This window comes from Protopterus annectens, chromosome 10.part0 (assembly GCF_019279795.1).
Source record: "Protopterus annectens isolate FY-2018-M chromosome 10.part0, PAN1.0, whole genome shotgun sequence".
Taxonomy (NCBI): Eukaryota; Metazoa; Chordata; order Ceratodontiformes; family Protopteridae; genus Protopterus; species Protopterus annectens.
This window is the reverse complement of record NC_056744.1, coordinates 876,836,705-876,862,444: the sequence shown is the minus strand read 5'-3', so window position 1 is coordinate 876,862,444 and position 25,740 is coordinate 876,836,705. Positions and strand designations below refer to the sequence as shown.

The 25,740-nt window shown below is 43.4% G+C and overlaps 1 protein-coding gene across 2 annotated transcripts in view; it reads left to right on the top strand.

Moving 5' to 3' along the window:
* EVI5 (ecotropic viral integration site 5) overlaps positions 1-25,740 on the top strand; it is a gene marked incomplete in the record, with an annotated part of 2,059,651 nt that overhangs the window by 765,148 nt on the left and 1,268,763 nt on the right. For both annotated transcript variants that reach the window (XM_044085676.1, XM_044085675.1), the window contains 1 exon segment: positions 24,694-24,754. In XM_044085676.1, coding sequence (XP_043941611.1) covers positions 24,694-24,754 — 61 coding nt within the window.

Sequence of the window (25,740 nt, the reverse complement as noted above, 5' to 3'; positions counted from 1 at the left end):
TGTTCCTGAGTTGTATGTAAGGTAGGTTAACAGTTTTTTTTTTTCTGAGGGTAGGTTAAGTTTTATGTGGGAGAGTCTATGGTATTTGGGTAGTAGGTAACTGGGATTGGAAGTTATGTTAGAATGTCTATCGAAGGATATGTATGTGTAGATTGCAGTTTGTTTGTGAGAATGGTTAATATGGAAATAGTGAAGTTTTTCAAGGGAGGTAAGAAGGTAGGTTGAGATGAGAGTAGTTGAGAGTATGATTATAAGTGTTAGCTTGGTGAGATTAGTGAGAGGCATCTTGGAGAAGTTTGTAAAATAAGAGCTCAAGTGAAGGGATATAATAGGGAGTGAGATGTGAAGGGGAGGAAGATAAAAGGAGTACAGGAAGAGAAAAGAGGGGGATATTGTATGGATGAGTTAGAAGTAGGAGGATATGATAGGGGTACTCTAAGGAGTGGCTTATTGAAAGTGATTGTTAAGGAGGTAGGGGTGTGGTTAGAGTTTGTGGGGAGGGATGATGTATGGGATAGGTTGGACGTGAGAGAGGGTGTGGTAAGGGAGGTATAAGAGTAGGATCCCTGGGGTTGAGTGGGAATTGGGGGTAGGGGAGCGGAGTGAGCCCGTAGGGCGAACGGAGCGGGTTACAGCTAAGAGAGGCTGAGAGGCAATCAGTTATGGAGAGAGACTGAGTTCTACAGGCACAGGAAAGGTAAGAGACAATATATAGTTACTAAGTAGCAGAGGATACAAGGTGAACAAAGGTATAGCTGTGCTGGGGAGACGGCTACGTGAAACAGATTTTGAACAGGGAGAGAGGTATTTAGAGAAATTACCACAGGCAGGAAAGGAGGTTAATACAGAGGGAATAATTGAGGGGCCAGTAACAACAGTAGTGATAGAGGTAGTGATAGTCAGAGGTATCTATATAGCAATGCTCCCAGATTTACCTAGGATAATTCCCTTTTCAAGCAGGTATGGGATGGGGGTAAGTACATGAATAGAAAGTACGGGCACAGATAACAGAGTCTGGCTGCTCTACAGGTCTAGTTGGGTTCTACAACCATTTAGAGAAGGTTCAACCACCAGTGGGAGAAGGTATCCAAAGCCTGAGCTCCGCTGCCCTCTAGTGGATAATGCAGGGCAAGCACTAACTCCACTAGGATAGTAGGAGAAGGGGGGATAAGTTAATAGAGAGATGGTAGGAGGGGAAGGTCCACGGGTGTGGTGGCCCTTACCAAGATAGTTAACAATTTATAGCAGACACCAGTAATTTAAAGATCTGAAGTAGGAGATTCATTTGTCTGCAACCTGTGGGTTATGGATCCGATATCGGATCCGAACCGGCATGGTTTACCAGCTATGGATCCAAGCTCTCAGCTCCTCCCCTCACCCATAATGCCCTGCTCTACCCTCATGACCCCAGATCTCGTTTGCCGCGCATGGTGACCAGATTGTTTTTTCCAGCTCTCCAGCTAAGTGCTATTTTTAGTGTTTAAAGTACTTACATTTAAAAATTTTTTGATTAATTTGTGTGAAAGTGTAGGTTTTCCTCTTGTATTATTACTTTTTTTTTTAGAGTTTAAAACTTAAATTTATATCCCTCCCCTCGCTGGTAGCGTAGTGTGTGTTTGGGCCTGTGAGTGGTTTTTTGTTACTTTTACTTTAGTTCTAGTAACTTTATTTGTTAGTTTGGGATGTCTGAGCAGCCCAAAGCTTTTTTTTCTAAGTGCTCCGAGTGTGGCCATAAGCTTTCCCCAGCTGATGGCCACACTCGGTGTGTTAGATGCCTGGGGGTTGAACACCTCACATCTGGATGTTCCATTTGTGCAGGGTTCAACCCCAGGGCATTGAAGGAGCGGAGGTCCAAGCTTGTTTTGGCGGGTCTCTTGCCTCCGGACTCGGCTCCGGCCTCCGCTCCTTCGGGTTAACCGTTACCACGGTTATTCCCTCTCCGGCTCCCCCTCCTCCTCCTGGGACTCAACCTCCCGTTTCTGGTTCGGAGGAGAGGGACGCTAGGAAGAAGGACCGGAGGGAGAAGCACCATAAGCGTCGGGCCGAGACCTCTGTTTCGCCCGCCAGCCAGCTGGCTTCTCCCCGGCCCCTTGTCTGCTGGCTCTCCTCCTCGGCTCCGGTCTCCAGTGTTTTTCACCGGGACCTGAGGAGGAGGAGACCCGATCTCCATCGAGGCTATCGAGGAGGCACTCAAGGCCTACCTCGGTAGCCTCGTCGAGATCAACTTACAGCCTGTCGGATGCTGATCTGGACCGGATGATGAGAAGGTTCATCCAGGCCCAGATGCAGATGGGAGTGCTCTTGCCTCCCCTCTGGGGAGCTCGACCCCTTTCCAAGCCAATTGCTCCTTCTCCGACCCGCTACCCGGGTCCGGAGCAGTTGGAGCCGAGCAGCTTCGGAGCCGGGGTGGGTCGGCGCCGATAGTACTTGGTACCGGATCCGACCCTGCCCTCGAGTGCATCGGATCCGAAGCCTGGATCCGAGCCTCGGATCCGGGGGGATCAGTGCTCCTTCGGCGCCGTCTGTGTCGGAGCGCACTGTCCCTTCGGATCCGAGCGCTTCGGCGCCGGCTCCGATCCACTCTTCGGATCCGAGGGGGAGCCGATTGTCGGATCCTTTGGTCGAGGTCGGCTCCCCTTCGGCTTTTGATGTAGTGGAGAGGGCCCTGTTGAGGGTCTCCGGACCCCCGGCACTTGTTTCGGCTCCGTCCCGCGCTCCCTCTGCACTGGGTCAGGCTTCCACCATCCGGCCCTTGGGACAGCCTGCTTCTGTGCCCCAAGCTGTTCCCCTGGAACAGGTTGCTGCTTGCGAGGAGTCCTCTGACAGCCCCCCAGAGGATGTTCCTCGCAAGCATACGTGCAAAAGGAGGCACATTGACTCCCCCGAGTCTCTCACGGAAGACACGGATTTGGAGGAAGGGGAAGGCTCCCCACGGTCACCCCCCGAGGATGTCTCATTTGGAGACATCATGGAAATGCTCCGCATAAGGGGGGGGGTGGTCTGCCCCAAGTCTTCCTCAGACGAGTCCGTGTTCTTGGAGGCATTTGAAGCGGGCCCGTCTACCTCTTGGGTGTCCCCTCCTGCCGACCCCCTGGTGGACCTCATTACCACCAGGGCGTGGAAGGAACCAGACACCGTGGAGCCAATCCCTAAGAGGCCCGACCGGATCCTCAGTCCACCGGCTGACCGTGCCCATTGGAGTAAGGGGCCTCTGGTAGATGCCATGTTGACGGCGGCCACCAAGAGGGAACTTGCTCAGGAGAGTCCCTCAGTCCATCCCCCGAGCAAGGAGTCTCGGATGATGGACCGCTTGGGGAAGCGGATGTTTAGTTCAGCGACCTTCTCGGTAAGGGCGCTGAACTACCTGGCACACGTAATTAGGATGCAGCGCGATCTCATTAAAGAATACGCTGCATCTCCCCCAGAGTCCATGTCGGAGGAGGACAAAGTGCTGCACTCCACCCGCATGGCCACTCTTAGATCAGTCACCAATACCTCTATGCGGCTATTCTCCCATGCTACGGAAGGCGCCGCTAGAGCCGCAGGGGCAGGTCTAGTTACTAGACGCCAGGCCTGGCTCCGTCATTGCGATTTCTCAGAGCCCTTCAAAGCATCATTTGCAAACGCCCCCTTTGATGGTTCTGCCCTCTTTGGCAAAACCGTTCGCGACACTTTGACCCAGAGCGAGAAGGACGGGAAGACGCTGTCTGCCGTCGGAATCCACTTTTCTGCACCCCAGAGGCCCTATTCTAGGAACCAAAAGGGTCAGAAGAAGATGTGGTTCCGGAAGTCGCAGCAATCCCAGCCTGCTCCGGACAACCAGTCCTTCCGTGGCAGAGGAGGACAGGGAGGACGCCGCCCTAGAGGCAGAGGGGCTCCCAGGAACTTCGGGTCCAGAGAACCCTTCTCTGAACGGCCCGCGCAGCAACCCTGAGGGGTTGCCCGGCTGCTCCACTCTGGAGGCAGTCGGGGGACGTTTTTCGGGGCACCTGCGGCATGGGAGTCCATAACATCAGACCGCTGGGTTCTCCAGATCATATCCAAAGGATACCGCATCCCATTTCGTCACTTACCAAAATTGAAGTCCCTCCCAGACGTTCCACCCAGTCAACGGGAGGCCGCTTTGGCAGAAATTGGCCATCTGCTAAAGAAAAGAGCCATCCAGCCCGTTCCCCCAGACCAGATCGGATCAGGGTTCTACTCCAGGTTCTTTTTAGTGCCAAAAAAGACGGGGGATCTAAGACCAATTTTAGACCTTTCTCTCTTGAACCTGGCAGTTCCCAAGGAGAAGTTCCGAATGGTCACTCTGCAATCTATTCTCCCCCTTCTGGGAGAAAATCACTGGATGTGCTCCATAGACCTCAAGGATGCGTACTACCACATTCTAATGGACAGGCGCTCCAGGAGGTTTCTCCGCTTCCGGCTGGGAGCCAGTCACTACCAGTTCCGGGTCCTTCCCTTTGGTCTCACCACAGCCCCCAGGGTGTTCACCAAAGTATTAGCAGTGGTAGCTGCCCACCTGAGGCTTCAGGGGGTGCAGGTCTTTCCCTACCTGGACGACTGGCTCCTTACCGCCCCAACAGGGCATCTACTACTATTGGCGCGAGACTCCTTTCTCCATCTTGCTCCCAGTCTGGGCATCACTATAAATACAAAGAAATCCAACCTAGCACCCACACAGCTCATAGATTTTATAGGGGCCAGGTTAGACACAAGGAGCTCGAAAGCCTTCCTCACTGCGGACAGAGTTCAAAATCTGCAGCTCCAGGTGTGGGCCATTCTCCACTCAAGTTCAGTTCCGGCGGAGTTGGTCCTGAGGGCTCTAGGGTCCATGGCGTCTGCTATAGCACTTCTTCCTCTCGCCAGGCTCAATATGCGCATCCTCCAGTGGACTCTCTTAGTACAGTGGTCGTACCTTGCTCTTCCTATGCATCATCCCATTGCGATCAGCAAGGCTGGCAAGCGGTCCCTCCTGTGGTGGCTTCACTCTCCAGATCTCCACGGAGGCCGCCCATTTTGTGCTTCTCCCCCTCTCGCCACGGTGACCACGGACGCCTCCCACCTCGGGTGGGGGGGGGGCATTTTGCAGGCCGGACCGTCCAAGGCACGTGGAACGATTCAGAGACCTTACTGCATATCAACGTTCTAGAGATGAGAGCAGTGCTCTTAGCGTTGCTAGCACTTCAGGACTTTCTTCCCTTGGGAACAATTGCGATTCAATCGGACAACATGTCGGTTGTCTGGTATATCAACAAGCAAGGAGGAACCAGGTCTTACCCTCTTTGTCGAGAAGCCATGAGAGTTTGGGAATGGGCAATCTCCACCAACCACTTTCTCATAGCAACGCACATTCCGGGTCGGTCCAACATCCTGGCGGACAAGCTCAGTCGCACCATTCTGACCCCTTACGAGTGGTCTCTCAATACTCAAGTAGCGGAACGCATATTCGCACGGTGGGGAACTCCTTCATGCGATCTTTTTGCCTCTCCCTCAAACACCAAGTGCGACAGTTTTTTCGCTCTGATACCTCCTCCAGGAGGTTCCCCAAGAGACGCTCTGGTGCATGCTTGGCCACCCGGTCTTCTGTATGCTTATCCCCCCTTGCCTCTGATGCTCCAAGTTCTTCAGAAAGCCTCTCGGGTGGGGTGCAGAATGATTCTCATTGCTCCGTTTTGGCCTCGACAGATCTGGTTCCCCTTCCTAAGGTCTCACTCGGTGAATCCCCCTTGGATTCTAGATCCCATTCTGGATCTGATATCTCATCCATCCCGCCTATCTCCTCCGAACCTGGACAACCTGAAGCTGACCGCTTGGCTGCTCCAGTTCCACTCTTGATCAGGACTCCCGGTATTTCGTCCCCTGTTAAGGCGATCCTGGTGGCAGCTCATAAACCGTCCACTAGGAAAGTCTACCGTAGCAAGTGGAAACGGTTTTCCTTGTGGGCTGAGCAGCAAGGCCTGAACCCCTTCACAGTTCCTCTCCCTTTAGTGCTTGATTTCTTAACCACTCTTTTTAACGATGGTGCCAGCAGTTCCACAGTCAAAGTACAACTTGCGGCAATTTCACATTATCACATTGGTCATGACTCCAGTCCACTCATGTCGGCCAAGTTGTGTAAAATTTTCCTTAAAGGTACTTTCCTTCTCAGGCCCCCTGTAAAACAAGCGGTTCCTCCCTGGGACCTTTCCTTAGTTCTCCAGGCCTTGACCACCCCCCCCCTTCGAACCGGCGGCTACGGTAGATTTCAAATTCTTGTCGTTCAAGACTGTCTTCTTAGTAGCCATTACTTCGGCCAAGAGAGTTTCAGAGCTCCAAGCATTATCAGCTAAACCTCCTTACTTGGTCTTTCATCCGGACCGTGTTTACCTCAGGACCAACCCGTGCTTTCTTCCTAAAGTAGCTTCTGAAGCAAACATTAATCAATCCATTAACCTCCCTGTTTTCTTTCCTAAATATGAAAACAAAGGTGAATATAAGCTTCACTCCTTAGATGTTCACAGGCAACTTAGATTTTATCTAAATAGGACGGCTGGTCATAGGCAATCCGACCAGTTGTTCATTTCCTTTGCTAAATTTAATTTGGGCAAGCCAATTTCTAAAGTCTCTCTGTCTCGCTGGATTTCACAATGTATCTTATTGGCTTATCAAGCTTCAGGAAGGCCCGCACCGGAGGGTGTACACGCCCATTCAACCCGGTCAGTCTCTACCTCGGCAGCCTTTAAGGCTAGGATTCCTCTAGATGATATTTGTGCAGCAGCCACGTGGGCTTCATCTCATACTTTTATTTCCCACTACAAGTTGGATCTTGCATCTAGGGGTAGAGCATCATTTGGCTCTGCGGTGCTCCGGAATATCCTTCCATGATGGCCGCCCAAGATTCAGGTAGCTGGGGACTCTGTCCCACAGGTTGCAGACAAATGAATCTCCTACTTCAGATTTAGAAGTTATGTACTCACCATAACGTTCCATCTGAGTAGGTGTATTCATTTGTCTGCAACCATCCCGCCCTCCTATCCCCCTGGCCTTTCAGTTTCCTGCATATGGTGTGTTACCCTTTTCAGGGTGTTCTTGCTGTTGGCAAACTCGATCTGAGGTCATGAGGGTAGAGCAGGGCATTATGGGTGAGGGGAGGAGCTGAGAGCTTGGATCCATAGCTGGTAAACCATGCCGGTTCGGATCCGATATCGGATCCATAACCCACAGGTTGCAGACAAATGAATACACCTACTCAGATGGAACGTTATGGTGAGTACATAACTTCTAATTAATGCACTCACAAGGTTATATTTAAACATACATATACTGTAGGATAACACCTACACTGTGAGGCTGAGATGTAGAGGGTCCAGGAAGATCCTGAAGGGCTTCTAAGTTGAGTTTTCCTACTATTCAGTAGGATATTATTAGCCTTAAAGGGATTCAAATAGAGGGACCAGCTGTGACTCCTCACAGGACTTAGAGGTTGAAAAACAGGAGACAAAAAAGTATTAAATGATTGCTATCTAACTAGGCTAAGTTCTATGCAGGAGAGGAAAGGAAAGTGTAGAGGTGGAGTGCTTAGTCTGTAGTTGAGTGGAGTGTAGGGTGCAGTGAGTTATTAGCTCAGAGTGTATGATACAGTAAGGTAAATTAGCACAAGTTATCAGCTATTAAGGTCAAATACATTTAAATGTAAAGCTCAGAAAAAGAAAAAAATACATGTATATCTACAACAGAAGACCAAGTGTAGCAGCTAATTACAAAACAGCATTAACTAGAGAAGCTAAAAAGAAAAGAAAAACTAACTAAATTAGTTTAACATATTAAACTACACAAGAAATAAACCAAACCAAAGAACAGTAATACAACCTGTTACCGTGTTATCATAATATAATGTTCTCTTTTGCTGCAAATAGTTCACAAGGACTATAAAGTTATAACAAATTCTAGCCAAATTTTAAATGGTTATAAAACAAAAATTATAGCCAAAAAAGGGGTAAGGCTGGTTTACACCTCCACAGTCTCCATACGCTAAACTCTAGTAGTTATAAACATTATAGCCAAAAGAGGGATAGGCTGGTTTACACCTCCCAGAAATAAGTAGAGAGTCAAGGTAGTAAGATCAGCTTGTCCTGGCTACCAGGATCAGTAATTTACAATTAAACAGCCATTCTGGATGCCGGTTAGGGAAGTCGCGAGGTAGCAGATAAACCCTTTATCCAAAACTAGCGTAATTCAGCTATCCAGATGCAAAAACCACCAACAACAAAGGAGTAACAGGATAAAAGTGGCAGCCAGTACATTGAGAGTTGTATAACTTCAAAGGCTAACACTTGAAACACTGTAGGGGGGCTGAGGGCTATGGTCGATAGTAACGAAGGTCATTAATGCCCCACGTGTAGCTTCGCGGACATAAACAACGACTCTGATACTGCAATAAGAGCAGAGAATATTAATAGTGTATTGCTTTACACTGTAAAATCAAAAGTAGCCCGAGTACACCAGCATATGTAGCCCTCAGTATTCAAAAATTCATTCCACCACTATGGCTGTAGTGAAAATACCCACAGCGTGGACGAAACACCACGCGGGTAACACGCCAGAACAAAAGTGGCAGTAGCACCTAGGATAACACAGCTCGGAGACCAAGGCGCCTGACTGGCTAACTTTAGAAGTAGAAATAAATAACAGTACCAGAAAATATATACAAGAAGACTATCATAAAAACACTTATTTCAAAAAGTTCTAAACATGTTCACAGAGACAGCAAAAATGCCTATTAAGAAAAAACGCTGTTAAAATAAACATTGATTTAAGCATACATAGAGCCACAATGCTGTTTATCAATAAAGCTATGAAGCATTAAGAAGTAAAAAGTACAACACAGCACTATTAACGAGCTGATTCTAGCCCATTAGACACAAAATGAAGCACACTTACGGTCCACACACCACCCGCAGAGCTAGGGACGTTTGGCCAGAGCAGAGGGATTTTAAAAATGGCACTCTAAAGGCTTAACCTATATTTATAGGTTTAGCTAAGCAGAAGGAGAGGGGAGGAAGTGGGCGGGCTAGGAGATTACAAGACAGAGAGAGGGGGCAGGTATCAAGTCAGAGGGAGGGGGGAGGGGGAAAAAGGGTTACTAGGAGGGGAAGATGAGATACATTAAGGTAGAAAGAAAGGTCAGAGCAAGGAGTAATTTAGGTGCTGAGAGGCAATCAGTTATGGAGAGAGACTGAGTTCTACAGGCACAGGAAAGGTAAGAGACAATATATAGTTACTAAGTAGCAGAGAATACAAGGTGAACAAAGGTATAGCTGTGCTGGGGAGACAGCTACGTGAAACAGATTTTGAACAGAGAGAGAGAGGTAATTAGAGAAATTACCGCAGGCAGGAAAGGAGGTTAATACAGAGGGAATAATTGAGGGGCCAGTAACAACAGTAGTGATAGTCAGAGGTAGTGATAGTCAGAGGTATCTATATAGCAATGCTCCCAGATTTACCTAGGGTAATTCCCTTTTCAAGCAGGTATGGGATGGGGGTAAGTACATGAATAGAAAGTACAGGCACAGATAAGAGTCTGGCTGCTCTACAGGGCTAGTTGGGTTCTACAACCATTTAGAGAAGGTTCAACAACCAGTGGGAGAAGGTATCCAAAGCCTGAGCTCCGCTGCCCTCTAGTGGATAATGCAGGGCAAGCACTAACTCCACTAGGATAGTAGGAGAAGGGGGTGATAAGTTAATAGAGAGATGGTAGGAGGGGAAGGTCCACTGGTGTGGTGGCCCTTACCAAAATAGTTAATTTATAGCAGACACCAGTAATTTAAAGTTAATGCACTCACAAGGTTATATTTAAACATACATATACTGTAGGATAACACCTACACTGTGAGGCTGAAATGTAGAGGGTCCAGGAAGATCCTGAAGGGCTTCTAAGTTGAGTTTCCCTACTATTCAGTAGGATATTATTAGCCTTACAGGGATTCAAATAGAGGGACCGGCTGTGACTCCATACATGACTTAGAGGGGTCCACACACCACCCAGAGAGCTAGGGACGTTTGGCCAGAGCAGAGGGATTTTAAAATCCTAGAAGCTGCTACCTGGAGTTCTGTACATACTTTCACCAAGCATTACCATCTGCCAATTTTCTCTAAATCGAGAGCTGGCTTTACCACTGCAGTCTTGCAGGGCCTTATAGCTGGTCCTAATGCTATCTAAATTCCTCCTCCCATCCTTAGCTTTGGGAATCTACCCAAATGTGATGACTGCAACAGTGAAACACGAAGAACATAATGCAGTTGTGTTCACTTAGCATAAATGTAGATGTTCGAGTGTATTCACTGTTGCAGTCCTAGTTACCCTCCCTCTCTACAGCCCCCTTACTTCTTTTGACTATACCTCTACTCTCCTTTACTATGCTCAAAAGCTTTTTGGTGTATTTGCTTTTCTGTTGGAGGTATAACCTTGTATATTTATAGATTTAATTGCTTCCCATTAGGGGGCACCTGACATCCGGGTCAAGAAAAACTGATGTAATGGCGTCGGCTGCATGTTTTATACCCCTGGCGTTATGGAAAAAGGGACAGCAACTGATGCAGGTCCCAAGACTTTGTTAATCAGGCCGACTGAGGGCTACTACAAGCAGATAACCCCAAATGTGATGACTGCAACAGTGAATACACTCGAACATCTACATTTATGATAAGTGTACACAACTGTACTTTCTTTTGCTAACAGAGGTCACAGAGAGACTGTGTCATTGAAACCATTTCCAATGTTAAAACGGAAAATGCTTGAGCAACAGAAAAAATCACAAGAGTTGACTAGATGGACCGGTAGTACATTGGAAATAAAGCAGAGATTGGATTTGGGGGATGGAGATCAACAGGAATAAGCAACTCAGAAATTGACAAGTAAATGTGGGATTACACACAATTATATTTTTCAAACATGACAGAACAAGAAAATCTGGAAATATTGGACTTTTTTGACTTTGTTAAACTTGTAGGGGACTCTAAAGCATATGCCCAACTTCATGCTGTTAATGTTTGGAAAAACCTTTAGGGGAGAGAAAGGAAAGAGATAACTAAAATAAAATGTTGTTATTAACAGTAGTGCTTTTTATAATGCATGATATAATCTGCATGCTTTAAAATTTTCTCGGTTATTTTCAAGGACAATGCAGATTTTAAAGTTAACAGGTGCACCTGTTTTTTTTCTTCCTCCTCCTTTCTTTCTCCTTGATCAGTTTTAAGAAGTGTAGGCACTGCAATATAAAAAGAAAAGTCTGGTCAAAAGAGCAGGATACAAGAAAAACTGGTGTGTTTTCTTACTGCTACATAGGGGAATGACTGGATTAAGACCCTTGGCTTGATATAGTAACGCATTTAAGAGAAAGAAAATAAAAAAAAGAACATTGTCTAGCAAATAAATGAATGCTTGTAGAAGCAATCCTGCATCTGGTTCTCATGTCTCCATGGACACAACCTGATAATGAGCAATAAAATCGAAGTACTTATTTATTTTAATGGCTTGAGATGTTTTCTGAAAGCATTCAGGTGTATTTACATTTGGGAGAGTAATAAAGATAGGACAGAACCAAACAGCATTTTGTAGAAGCACAGGCTGTGTACCATGCATCTTAGCATGGATAAACCTTCCTTTTAAGTGTGGCTGTCAAACTGGGACAGTTCTTATTAGGAGGGTAAAACATCAGTATTTGAAGATGTACATAGTTTTGTGTGTTAGTATTAAATTAACAGGTTTTAGTGGTGTGTTTTCATTTTGAGTATTTCAATAAAAGTTTTGTAAGATGTGACATAGGCTCAAATGGTTATGACAAGAAATTGTATAAAAGATCAACGTCAACGTGCCAAACCGTTTATGCATGTAACACAAAAGTTGCTACACATAAAGGTGGGAATAATACATTTTTAACATAATGATGCTTTTTATATTATCTTTAAATGTAAATGGTCTTGGATATATATGCAAAAAAGAATAGTCAACTATATTAAAAATGCAGACTGCAAACAGCTATGCTACAGGAGACATGTTTGGAAAGAACTGAACATGTGAATTTGGTAAAAAAATGTTTTTTAGGAAGGTTATTCAGCAGAATACCTGGGACAAAGGAAAAGAGAAGCACTTGTATTAATTGCAACAGGAGCTGCAATAGTGATAGAAGAGGATAAAAAAGATGGTAATGGTAGATTTGTAGTGTTAAGGGCTACTGACAAATGAGGAAGATTACACTGGGATGCATTTATATTCCAATACTCTACCTAAAACTGCTATAATTGAGCTTAAGTCAGTTCCGAGGTAAATATCCAGCTTTCAGCAGGGAAAATTACTTATGGGGGGACTGAAATTTGATTTGCAGCAGTGTAAATATACCTGGGGGCCCAGAAGGGAAAACGTAGCAAAGGAGGATAGAGTTTTGTAAAAATTTATGAAAATATTTGGCATGGAAGATGTGAATTCATTAGAAGGAATTTGGAGTGAATTTACATATTATTCCTCAAGATACAAAAACTGGTCTAGACTAGAGAGAACATAATTTCACAGGAACAAGTTTTGATATGCATCTAATAACTATTTCAGATCATGCACCAGTGATAAAAATAAAAAAGCAGGGTAATAAAAATGAGACACTGGTGTTTTTCCCAACTATCTCTTGAAAAGAGAGGAATTTTAGGAATGGGCTGTGGAAATTATTTGGGGGTTATTATTTAGATGGACTTGCAAAGGTTGAAGTATTGCAGAATAGGGTGAATCTCACAGAACAAGAGTAGTAGCACTTGAAGAATGCTAAACAGAAAATAAGGGATTACCTCAAATGTGCATGAATTTAGAAAAAATTGCTCTTAAGCAACTGTTTTTGATAACTCCGGAGCACGAAAACATTTAGCATAATTACTCGGGCAACAGAAAGTAAAAACGGTTGCCACCAAGCTTAGGGAGCCTGTAACAAGGAAGATAACAAAAGATCCTGTAGAGGTACTAAAAATATTTCAACAATTTTTACGAAAATCTTTATAAAGTAGAGAATTATGGAACTCAAGAAAAGATACAAATGGAGATGTTTAGGGAAGAATTAATTATGCCAAGGTTAGAGGTCGATGAAACTAACTGTTAGGATAGGAGGAGACTAGATAAAAATGGTGATACATAACCAAGCCACAGTAAAGTCCCCAGGAATAGATGGTATTTCTGTGGAAGTTAGGAACTAAGGGAAAAAAAATGATCAAGATCTGGAAGGTTTTGTTTAACAGTATTCTAAGAGGAGGAGAAGCACCAACATCCTGGAAGAAAGTGGTGGTGGTGGCTGTAATACCTAAAGGGGGTAAAGAATTGTTAGATCCAGCTTCATACAGGCCCATTTCAGTGCTAATCATTATCATAAAGTGTTTTTGTCTGTAATGGATAAAAGAATGGCAAAGGTGATGCCAAAATTGATAGATATGGATCACCGTGGTTTTGTGGAGGGGAGCAAACATTTTCAAGATTCAAAGAAACTTTGTCATTTAGAAAACAAGTGCTACCTCAATGAAATTTTGAGTGTCAGCTCTTTTACTGGAGAAAAACGCACACAAAAAGACAGACATGATAGGTATTAAAGAATAAACAATAACTATAGTACAAAACTAAATATTTAAGTAGTTGTTGCACATGGTTGTACACTATTTATTACATTGGACAACACTGACTACTAGACAATTAACACATGAAACTAAAACTACACTGTACACAGAGGTGAGATTGGATGGTATTGCGCATAAGGAAGTGACTGGAATTGCACTTAAATGAGAATATATTAATTTTAGTATGCAGTAAATGAATAGAATTACTGTATGAAAAAAAAAAGAAAAAGAATGAGAGATTAACAATCTGTTATAGTTTTGATACATCCAGATTTATGTCTGCATTAATGAGTGTTATTGCAGTTGGATAAAAACTGTTCATGAATCTGGAGGTCCTACAGCAGATACTCCATAACCTTCTACCAGAAGCAAGTTTAGTGAACCAGCCATACGCTGGATGAGAAGTGCCAGACATTCAGTATTTTGCGGGACTTCTTTTTACATTTCAGTTCAGAGTTCCTGTAAGGTGGGAAGACAAGTACCCACAATCTTTTCTGCTGTTCTTATTATTCTTTGCAGCTTCTTCCTTTCGGCCATTGTGCGGTTACTGAACCATACAGTGCAATTGCTGGTGATAATGCTCTCAATGGCTCCTCTATAGAAGGTAATTAGAGCATTCATAGAGAGCTTTGCTTTTCTCAACCTTCTTAGGAAGTGTAGTCGCTGGTGGGCTTTTTTAATTAGCTGGCCTGTGTTTGTACTCCAAGAAAGATCCTCTGATATATGTACCCCCAGGAACTTTGTAGTTTGGAATCTCTCCACTTCTTCACCATTGATCTTAAGGGGCAGGTGCATAGCAGAGCTATTTTTGAAGTCAATAATAACTTCTTTTGTTTTATTGACATTCAGGTCCAAATTGTTGTTGCATCATTCAGTCAGGGAGTTGACCTTATTCCTATAACCACTCTTGTCATCACCACTTATGAGTCTTACTACTGTGGTGTCATCTGCAAATTTGATGATGTGGTTGTTGCTAGCTTTCACAGAGCAGTCATGGGTAAGGATTGTGAACAGTAGAGGACTCAGGACACAGCCGTGTGCTACTCCGCTGTTGATTGTAATACTCTCTGAAGTGTTGCTACCAGCAAAGGTCCTTTGTGATCTTCCAGTCAAGAAACTGAGGATCCATTATCACAGCACTTTATTTATGGCAAGGTTGATAAGCTTTTCTGTCAGTTTCATTGGAATCACAATATTGAATGCTGAGCTGAAATCTATGAACAACAGCCTGGCATAGTTGTTCTCTACAAGATGCTCCAATGTGAGGTGAAGTGCAGCTGAAATGGCATCAGCAGTTGATCTGTTTTCCCAGTAGGCAAACTGCAGTGGGTCAAAGGATTGGTGTAGTACTGTAGTCAGATGCCTTTTAACCAGTCTTTAGAAGCATTTCTCTACATTTCGTACAAGGGCCACTGGCCTGTATGGGGTTGGCTTTTTTTGGCAGAGGGATTATGTTGGTAACTCTGAAACATGCTGGTACTTTTTCCTGGACAAGTGAGGTATTGAAGATGTCTGTCAGGACTATGCTCAGTTGGTCTGCACAGCCTTTCAATACTTCTCCAGAATGTTATCAGGGCCAGCAACCTTCCTAGGGTTTACTTTTCTCAATTGGTTCCTTACATCCATAGCACTGAAGTTAAGTACTGCCTCCTTTTGGTCATTGAGAAGCTTTACAGCTTCCAGGTTGTTTTTCTCTTTAAACCTGCCATAAAATGTGTTTAGATTGTCCAGAAATTCACTGCTATCATCTCACTGAGCTGACTTAGTCTTGTAGTCAGTTAGGTATATACAATGCCACAGGCTTCTTGAGTCTTTCACATCCTTAAAGCATCCATAATCATACTCTTATCCTCTTATCATACTGCCTCTTGGCCTCCTTGATACCCTTTTTAAGATTAGCTCTTGCCACACTTAAACCCCTCTTATCCTTTGCTGTGAAAGCAGTGATGTTCTTCGTCTCACATTGCTGCAGTCATAACCTGTGGGTAGTCCGCTGTCCTCGGTCGGCCCGAATACCAAAGAGCTGGGCTGGCATCGGTCATTGTCACCTAGAGCTGACGTCGGTACGTAGTAGTACTTAAGCGCATGACCCACGCCATATCCTCAGTCTTTCTTGCCGCGTGGTCCGAAGCAGAAGCAGCGTTTGCAAGTGCCGTTCGGCGTTCTGAAATTTTCATTTATCGAGTTTCAGACCGAAGACCAAGTTGGGCTAAGTACCCCGTTGGGGAAATCTTTATCTTTTCTTGCCTCAGTTATCCGGATGTCAGAAAAAGTTAATAATTGCATTTCTTGTGGGAAACAGATACCTCATAGGGATTATCATTCTTTCTGTATTCCTTGCTTGGGGCCTGAGCACGACGTGGTTGGGTGTCGCTTTTGTGCTAGATTTAATAAGTGCACCATTAAACGGAGATTAGACTGTGCCAGGCTTGTTTTCGGTAAAAGGTGTAACTATAACATGCCGTCGGATCCCCCAACACCCGCTACCGCTAAAAAGCGTAAAGACAAACCTTTAAAGTCTAAACCGGATAAGTCGTCCGTTGCGGACGCCGGTTCTACTGAGCCTCCGGTTGAATCTGTGGATCCTGCCGAGGGTTCGGCTGAATCCCAGGGGGAACCTTTACTTTTACAGGAGTTGGCCTCTCAGGAGTTAGGCCCGGCTGAAGGTGCTTCTCAGGTGTCTGTAGTTCCATCCTTACAGAAGGTTATTAGGCCTTCTACTTCAGTGGCTAAAGGCCATGCTAAGGCCAAACCTTGTCTTGTTGGCCCTGGTCATAGCTCTAGCTCTCCTGCCCCTGTTCCTAAAAAGCATATGTTGAAAATGGCGGAAGACTTGATTACTTTGATCAGGGGTTCTATGCCCCCCCAGAGAAGAGGCCTAGGGTGGAGGCAGATTTAGAGGGAATGGATCATTCCTCAGACTACTCTGATTCCTCAGCTGAAGAAATTCAGGAATTCCCTTCTTTTTCAGATTCGGATGCAGAGGACTCCTGTCCTTCTGATTCTCCTCCAGAGGATTTTTCTTTTTTTGAGACTTTACATTCCATGAGGGAACATTTCAAGTGGGAAGGTCAGGATTTTTCAGATTCTCGGAAAAGGCTTAGGGAATTTTTGTTTCTACCGCAACATAGGCCCTTGGCTATTCCTCCTGTCTTAGATGTTGTTCAGGATGTTTTTTCTGAATCTTCCCTTAATCCTGATTCTTTGCCTCCTGCCCCAGTTAAGCCGGACAGATATTACAGAGTTCCAGAAGCACATAAGTATTTGTACAAGAGTCCTAGAGCTGATCTGGAAACTATTATTCAAGGTCCGAAGGGTATTAGGGCTTCTGTGGCTAAGAATCCAGTTCCTTTGGATAAAGATTCTAGAGCTTTAGATAGGTGGGGGAAAAAGTGTACACCTCCTCTACGTTAGCTATGAGGACTTTGAATTGCCAATTTCATATCCTGAAGTATCAGAACTTTTTGTTAGGTCAATTGAAATCTAAGGTGGATGCTTTATCTGAGGGTATAGAGTGTAAGGAGCTCCAGGAGTTGGTTCATGCATCAGATCAAGTTGGCAAGCATTCTTTGCAGTGTGGTTTCGATGCTCTTCAGGCTTCATCCAGGGTGGCTGCTACAGGTTCAGTTATTCATAGACATGCCTGGCTTAAGGATCAAAGTTTGTCACAGCATGTTAAGGCTCGGATTTTGGATGCTCCTCTTCAATCTGAAGTACTTTTTGGTCCTCCTGTGGAATCAGTTTTGAAAAAGATGGAAGATAAGGCTAAGTCTATGCAGACGGTCAAGGATTTTATGCAGGTGCATCCTCCTAAGTTTAGTAGGAATTGGCCTGCTAGAGGATGGTCTTATCCTTCTTCGGATTATCAGTCTAAGGGCAAGTCTAGACGTGGTAGAGGTAGAGCTCACGCTCAGGGTTCTTTTAGACCTAGGACTTGGAGTTCTCCTGCACAGTCTTCTGGTGAGGGCAGGGGTCAGCCCTTTCGTAAACAGACCCAATGACCTGTATCTTCCGCTGCCAGACCCTTCTTTACTGGCAGCTCCTCTAGGAGGGAAGTTGGGACTTTTCAGACAAAACTGGCATTTGGTCACCCAGGACAAATGGGTGTTGGATATAATAAATCACGGTTACAAGTTTTATTTTCACACTTTTCCTCCTTTCAAAGGCATGCCGAATGTGCCTCCTCGGCAAAGGATGGAGGCTCAGGAGCAAATCTCGTTACTTTTGCAGATAGGGGCAATTCAGGTGGTCCCTCCGTCAGAAGTAGGCCTGGGTTTTTATTCCCGTCTATTCCTAGTGCCAAAGAAAGGAAACACTTGGAGGCCAATTCTGGATTTGTCCATTCTCAATACCTACCTAGACATTCCAAAGTTCAAGATGTTAACATTACAACAACTTCTGCCTATGCTAGGCAAAGATCACTGGATGGTAACCCTGAATCTCAAAGAGGCCTATCTTCACATCCCTATCAGGCCCAGCTGCAGGAGATTCCTGAGGTTTCGGGCTGGTACTTCTCATTATCAGTTCTCTGCATTGCCCTTTGGTTTATCTACTGCACCCAGAGTATTCACAAAAGTTCTGGCTCCTGTAATTGCTTTCTTCAGACAGAGGGGAATACAAATTTATCCTTATCTGGACGATTGCCTGATTCTTGCTCAAAACAAAGACAAGTTACTACAACATCTCCAGTATGTAATGGCAGTTTTAAGGTGCCTAGGGTATTCTGTGAACGAAATAAAGTCCAGTCTAGTGCCCTCTCAGGACATGTGCTTTCTGGGTGTCAGACTGAATACAGCTTCTCAGATGGCATTTCTGACCCCGGACAAACAAAGAACTCTTCATCTATACTTCCAGCAGTTATCAGTAATGTCCAGGCTGACTGCAAGGACAGTCCTTCAAGCCTTGGGGTTCATGGCATCTTGCATTCTAGTACTTCCCAATGCCAAACTGCATATGAGGAAGCTACAATGGTATCTCAAAAGTGTGTGGACTCAACACTGCCACGGTTTGGACACTGTCATTGCGATTATACCTTGCATCCAGAAGGAATTCTTGTGGTGGGCTCAGGAATGTCACCTAAACAAGGGACTCTCTGTGATCCGACCAGAGGCGAGTCAGATCCTAACGACGGATGCCTCGGACTTGGCTTGGAGCACACTTCAATGGGAAATGGATTCAGGACATATGGCCTCCCAAACTACTACATTTGCATATCAACATGAAGGAGATGTTAGCAGTCCAATTTGCCTTGATGGCCTTCAAGGACCTACTTCAGCCGGGACAGGTGTTGATTCTAACAGACAACACAACTGTCATGTGGTACATCAACAAGCAGGGGGGAACCCATTCCTACCCTCTTTGCAGACAAGCAATGATTTTATGGGAGACTGCTCTGAGTTTGCATATCAATCTTCAAGCACGGTTTCTGCCAGGAGCACAGAACTCCCTAGCAGATGTATTGAGCAGACAAATTGTGGATCCCCACGAGTGGAAACTGGACCCTCAGGTATTCAAACAGTTGACCGTGGCTTGGGGAGCTCCAGACATAGATCTGTTCGCTTCTCCACTGAATTTCCAACTGCCAAAGTTTTGCACAAAGATGTTCCATTCAAATGCTTGGAAAGTGGATGCTCTATCTTTCAGTTAGAACAATCTTCACGTTTATGCTTTCCCCCCTCTCCCTCTTCTTCCCTAGGTACTCTTGAAAGTCAGGCGGGACAAGCCTTGCATGATTCTAATAGCACCAGATTGGCCACGTCAGCATTGGTATCCTCTGCTGAGGAGTTTAATTCAGGGGCCTCCTTGGCCTTTGCCACAGGTTCCTCATTTGTTATCCCAGTCAAACAATCATTTTCTCAATGTTCGGGTGCAGTCCCTGCATCTAACAGCCTGGCGTATTCTGTAATGGAGCCGGTGGGTTCTCAGCTTCCTCAACAGGTTTTAGATGTCATTTTGGAAGCCAGGCGGCCTAGTACTAGAAAAGTTTATGCTGATAAATGGAAGAGATTTTTTCTTTGGAGCACAGCAAAGGGCTTTGATGTTTCAGTGCCTAATTTGAGTTTTGCACTGCAGTATCTTACTGAATTACTGGACAAGGGTTTGTCATTCTCTTCTGTGAAGGTTCATGCTGCAGCCATTTCTGCTCACTATGATTGTGACCCTCCTTTATTTTCTCACCCTTTGTTCAAACAGTTTCTTAGAGGGGCAAAGAATATAAGACCCCCACGTAGAGCTCCTACTCCTTCCTGGGATCTCAATTTTGTGTTGGAGAAGCTTACTTTACCTCCTTTTGAACCTGCAGCTATGTCTGAATTGAAGTTTTTGTCTTGGAAGACTGCTTTTTTGTTGGCCATTACTTCTGCTAGGAGGGTATCTGAATTGCAGGCACTCATGGCAGTTGAACCCTTTCTGATTTTCCATAACGATAGAGTTTCTTTGCGAACTAACCCTACTTTTATGCCTAAAGTGATTTCTAATGTGGCCTTGAACCAGTCGATTCATTTGCCTACCTTTTATGCTGATCCCCAAAATAAAGGGGAAAAAGTCTTGCATTCTTTAGATATCCACAGGCAGCTACGTTATTATTTGAGCAGAACTAAAGAGTTCAGAAAGACTCAACAGTTATTTGTTTCCTTTGCTTTGGGTTCACAAGGGAAAGCTCTTTCAAAGCAAACTATTTCTAAGTGGATTGGTCAATGTATTGCTTTTTGTTATTCTCATCATGGGAAGAATGTTCCTGCTGGGATCAGACCTCATTCTACCAGGGCTACTGCCACATCTACTGCTTTTTTGAGGGGGGTAGCTACTAAGGATATTTTGGAGGCAGCTACTTGGAGTTCAGTACACACTTTTACTAAGCATTACCATCTCCCTCTTTATTCCAAGTCCAGGGCTGGGTTTGCAACTGCAGTTTTACAGGGCATGTTAGCAGCTCCTAATGCTATTTAGTTTGCCAGCCTCCCTTTTCCTTTGCTTTGGGATTCTACCCACAGGTTATGACTGCAGCAATGTGAGACGAAGAACATAGTACAGTTTTGTACCTACCATAAATGTAGATGTTAGAGGATCTACATTGCCGCAGTCCAATTATCCCTCCCTCCTTCCCCTCTATAGTTTGTGGTTGTCATAAATGCATGCAGAATTATTGCATTGCAGCTCACATATAGTATTATGCAGTATACTCCGTGCTTCAGTGATGATAGCACTCGGTGGTATATATACATCTGCTACATAGACACCATATATTTCTCTGGGCACATAAAAAGGTTTGCATTTAATTATCAGAAATTCTACATTTACAGAGCAATGTTCCATCATAATGTTAAGGTTTTTGCACCAGCTATCATTCTAAAAATGAACACTCCACCTCCCTTAGCTTTTCCACACAGAGCTAGGTTCCTGTCAGCTCTGAACAAAATGAAACCATCAAGGTTTACAGCACTGTCACTAATCCTGTTATTTAATCAAGTCTCTGTAAAGATTAACATACAGGAATTTCTCACCTTGTTTTTAGTGTTGAGCTCAAGCCTGAGAAAGTCCATCTTGTTGTCTAATGAACATACATTTGCTAACAGAATTGAGGGAAGTGCAGGCATGTGAGGGTTTGTTTAGTTCTGTTACATCTCTTCTTTTGGGTCTCATCCTGATTGTTCCCAAACCTTCCATCCCCTGATTTAGATACTTTGAAGCTTGTTTAGTTAGGATGTTTAGTTCCAGTGGTTCTGTGAGTGTTGTAGGCCCCAGATGCTCTGTAGTAAGCAGGGAATCCAGCCAAAACGATGGCACAATTGAATACTTGATTTCCAAAAGTTTCTTTCTGCTGTAAGTTACTGTAACATCATTTAAATGACTGGAAAATGATTTTCTTGTATTTTTGCCAGAAAAATAAGACGGATTAAGCAATCCTGTATCATGAGCTAACACAGCCGCAGCTTCCCTGAGCGCCACCATTTTTTTTTTTTTTGACATTTGTCGACATTAGCAGAACATTGATGATCCAGAGGAAAGCTGAATGTAAGAAGTATCAGTTTTGGTGGTAGGTCTTGATGCAGAGAAAGCATTTGACAGAGTAAGCTGGGAGGTCATGGGCAGGACAATGGAAGCATTTGCATTCCCTGATAAAATTACAAGATTGATTAGGAGGATATATGAGGGTTCGAAGGTGAAAAGTGGGTGGATTCCTCTGTGATAATTTCTGTTTGAGAAGAATAACCAGCCAGGCGTGTCCTTTTTTCCCTTTGTTGTTTGCATTATATTTAGAACCAGTGGCAAAAAAAAGTGACTCAGAAATTCAGGCATATAATTGGTGTGGTAGTTGAGAAAAGCTGGCAGTATTTGCAGATGAAATTATTTTATACTTGTTAAAACCAGAAAATGAAATTTCAGCATTGTGGTACAGTTTGAGAAAGTTTCATATCTTTTCAAGATAGAAAATTGATGAAACTAAAACAAAAGCAATAGCTGTAAATTATGTACCCACACAGGAATTGGTTCAGCAATATCCATATTTATTGTGCCCTGATAAAATCAAGTACTTAGCAGTATGGATTTTAAAGCATTCTGGTATGACAGCTAAGGATATGTGGAAAGAGACTAAACAAAGATAATATAGAAATCGAGAAACTGGAAGTTACAAGCAGTTAGTCTTTTTAGTCCCTTTAGCTGTATACACAAGTCAGGAATATGTTTATCATCCAGAGGAGAAGTTGTGGATAGCAATTCATAAAGAGCTGAAGGATTTTATATGGAAGGGGAAGATGGCAAGAGTCAAGTGGGATAAGGTTATTCTTTCACTGGAACAAATGTGGTCTAGGTTTACCCTGTTTGAAGGGTTATTCAGAGTTAATGCAGTTAAGGCTGCTATATGTAGCACAAACAGAAACCTATAATTCAAAGTGGAAAGGGATGATGATGAAATGGGGGAAGCTCAAGAAACAAGGAGAGAGTGGAATTTTGGATGCAGATCCTTAAGGAGAATAACAACAACTGTACAGAATGTCATATTCATTAAGTAGCAGAAATTAGAATTAAGCCAGCATGGGAATGGTGAAAGGAGATTCTACCAGTATGGATGACTGTAATTAGGGATACAGACAATAGGCTAGGAAAGGCTGGAATTTATTGGAGAAAACTTGGCAAAAAGAAAAAAGGTATTCAGAGTAAATAATTATAGACGGAACGGTAATAGGATGGTAAGTGCCAAGTATATATTGGGACTGCAGGCTAGCGATTGCCTTCCCTATCAAGGATTGATGTCAGAGTATTGGTAAAGAAAAACAAATAGGTGATCCTAAACAAAAGATCATTACTGGTAGAGTTTTTATTAGAATCTAGAACAGAAGTTACTGTTAAAAAAAGTAATAATTAGTATAGCATATAAAATATTGGATAAGCAATTCACAAAGAAACAATGTGAGGTATATGTATTTTCCCCAAAATATGCAGCAAAACCAAACAAAGGTCCTAAATCTAATAGAAAGTGTTTACATTATTGTACCCCAACTAGATGCCAACATTTTTTTCTCCGGTCGATAGCAAATGTTGGAGGAGTGATGGGGAAGAAAGAGGTAATTGGGAACATAGTTTCTGGGAGTGTAATGAGTTGGCAGACTTTAAAAATTTCTTGCAGACTACTGTATCAGAAATAGGTGAGCAAATTGGTATGAATAAGGCAATAAGTTTTTGAGCTTTGATACAGAATCGCCTAGACATAGTAAAGCCTTGCCGAGTATAATTATGTTGGCTGTCAAAAAAGCAATTACTAGGAAATGGAAGTTAGTCAAACCAATTGATCTAGAAGTAGTGAAAATAGTAACAGAGAGAAAACAACTGGAAATGAGACCTGTAGAAAATGGTATGATCAAATTTCATCGAAAAAAATGGAAGTCTTGCAGACAAGGAATGAGGTTTAAAAGAACACAGGATTTGATTTAGCCATGTAATGTTTGACTCAGTGACTGGATAGATAAGTGGTGTGTAATGTTTGCAACTAAATGATGTCAATATGTTTTTGCATTTTTATAAATGTATGATTGCCTATGACATAAGTGATAATTTAATAAAGAAGTTTCTTGTTTAATAAATGATGTTATGTGTGGGACAACATAGGTGTGACAATTCCACCAGCATGTTTCTAAGAGCTTGGTGGAAACTCGGGTACCTGGACAAATCCCACACAGATATAAGAACATCATAAAAAGGGTCTGTCACTTCATCTAAGGGACACTTGAATGAACGTACGTATGTACGTACTGCAGTCTCAGTATGAACAGTTCGATGATCAAGCATGTTCGATGTAAGTGCAGTGAAAATGCCATTTGTTTAACTGATTTTTTGCTGAACTCATAGGGACCCCATTAAAAAAAAACTGCACATAGGCTGTGATTGATGCTCATTATTGAATTTCAACTCCTGGAGCTGTGAGACAGATTTTAAAATACTAAGCCACAGTAGTCACTGACATCAGTATGATACATTCAGAAAGCTCCTTTTGGAAACATTACATGTGTGATAGTTTCATTTTTGCAGCCATGACATGTTATAATATGATTTATTTTGATATGTTTGTGACTTTTCTCAGGAAAATCTATAACTGCTGTAGCAAAATTCGGTAGAAAAGCTTAGAGGTCTTTTATGCTTAAATTGCTGCTGTCTTATTGAAGGCAGAACTAAAAAAAATATTCTCCATGTTTAATTCAATTAATGCTTTTTACTATGTGGTTGTAACCATTAAAAAAAATCCAGGTTTGTTGTAGCATTATGCAGGTAATCCTCACTTTATCTAACAGTTATTTTATTCTTTCTCATTTCCTAGGCCTAAACTGAGACCTTAGCAGTATTTGTGTGTTCTGTGTTAGCTGCTGGGCCTCTTCGTTTTATTTCATGTTTTTTTGCTGCCAGCTGCAGTACCTGTGCAATAATAGGTACTGATGAGTGCTTCCCTGTCTGTTCAATTACATCCAGGAGTCAGAGTTCTTATTTAGAGATCATTCATAGTTCTCCATACATGTAAAAAATGTGTGTTCTAATAACAGTTGTAGCATTTTACTTACTTTAATTATTTTTTGTCAGGCTGGAAAAAGAATACACTACAATAAAAACTAAAGAAATGGAAGAACAAGTAGAAATTAAGGCAAGTATAACTGATGCTTTGTATTGAGATAGTTGCTGAATACAGAAGAAATGAATACAAATCTGAGAATGCATTCTTGTATTAGAGTTGAGATTTATTTTGGAGCAGCATAATTTTAGAATATCCTTCAGCTCTTTATTGTAGTTTTCTTGATGAATTTTACTATTTATTTATACTCAACCCGAGGACCTTGTATTTTATATTCTTTCTTCAGTGGCATGCATGCTCTGCAAGGGATTGCATTAGGAATATGCGACATGACTTGGACATTATGTACCATTATGTAGTTCTGTGTCTGGGGGGGGGGGGGCAGTGCATCTTTAAAAATAAAATCCCTGGTTTAGGAGAAGAAGCCAGTCTCAGTCCAGTGGGATGAGGACACTCCTAGTGCCAAGTGATGGGGACCAAACTCATTTTTTGTTGTTGGATTGTAGTCTCTCCACTCATATCTAGAGTGAACTTAAGACCTACGTGAGGGGAAATTTACCTAGAAATTCACGTCACTTCAGCCATATATATTTGTACTACAGAGCAATAAAAAGCCATATGGGAAGCATTTAAAGCATGGACTTTATCCCATTTGTGAGCCTTTCCTATAAATATAATAAGGGAAAGGACAACCAAGTTTGTCAGTTTGATCATAGGATCATTGGAGGTTACTAGGCTAACGACCAGTAGGTCATTTTAAGCTTTGCCGTTTCATCCCAATGTAATACCGTAGAAGTACTAGTGAGTACACAAGATTGCATTTAGAGATGACTGCCCATGTTGAGGAGGGTTGTGGGCATTATCTCCAATAGGAATTTAGAGTCCCCATCCACTCATCCAGGTTTCTCTTGAACAGTGTCATAGGAGGTGCTCTGTTTCACAGGAAATTGGTAGCCTGTTCCAGAGATGTGGCAGTTGCTGGGAGATAAGTCTGTCCATCTAGCATGTCCTATTTAAGTTGCAGGCCATATTTAAGTCCATGGAATGGGTAGCCCTTA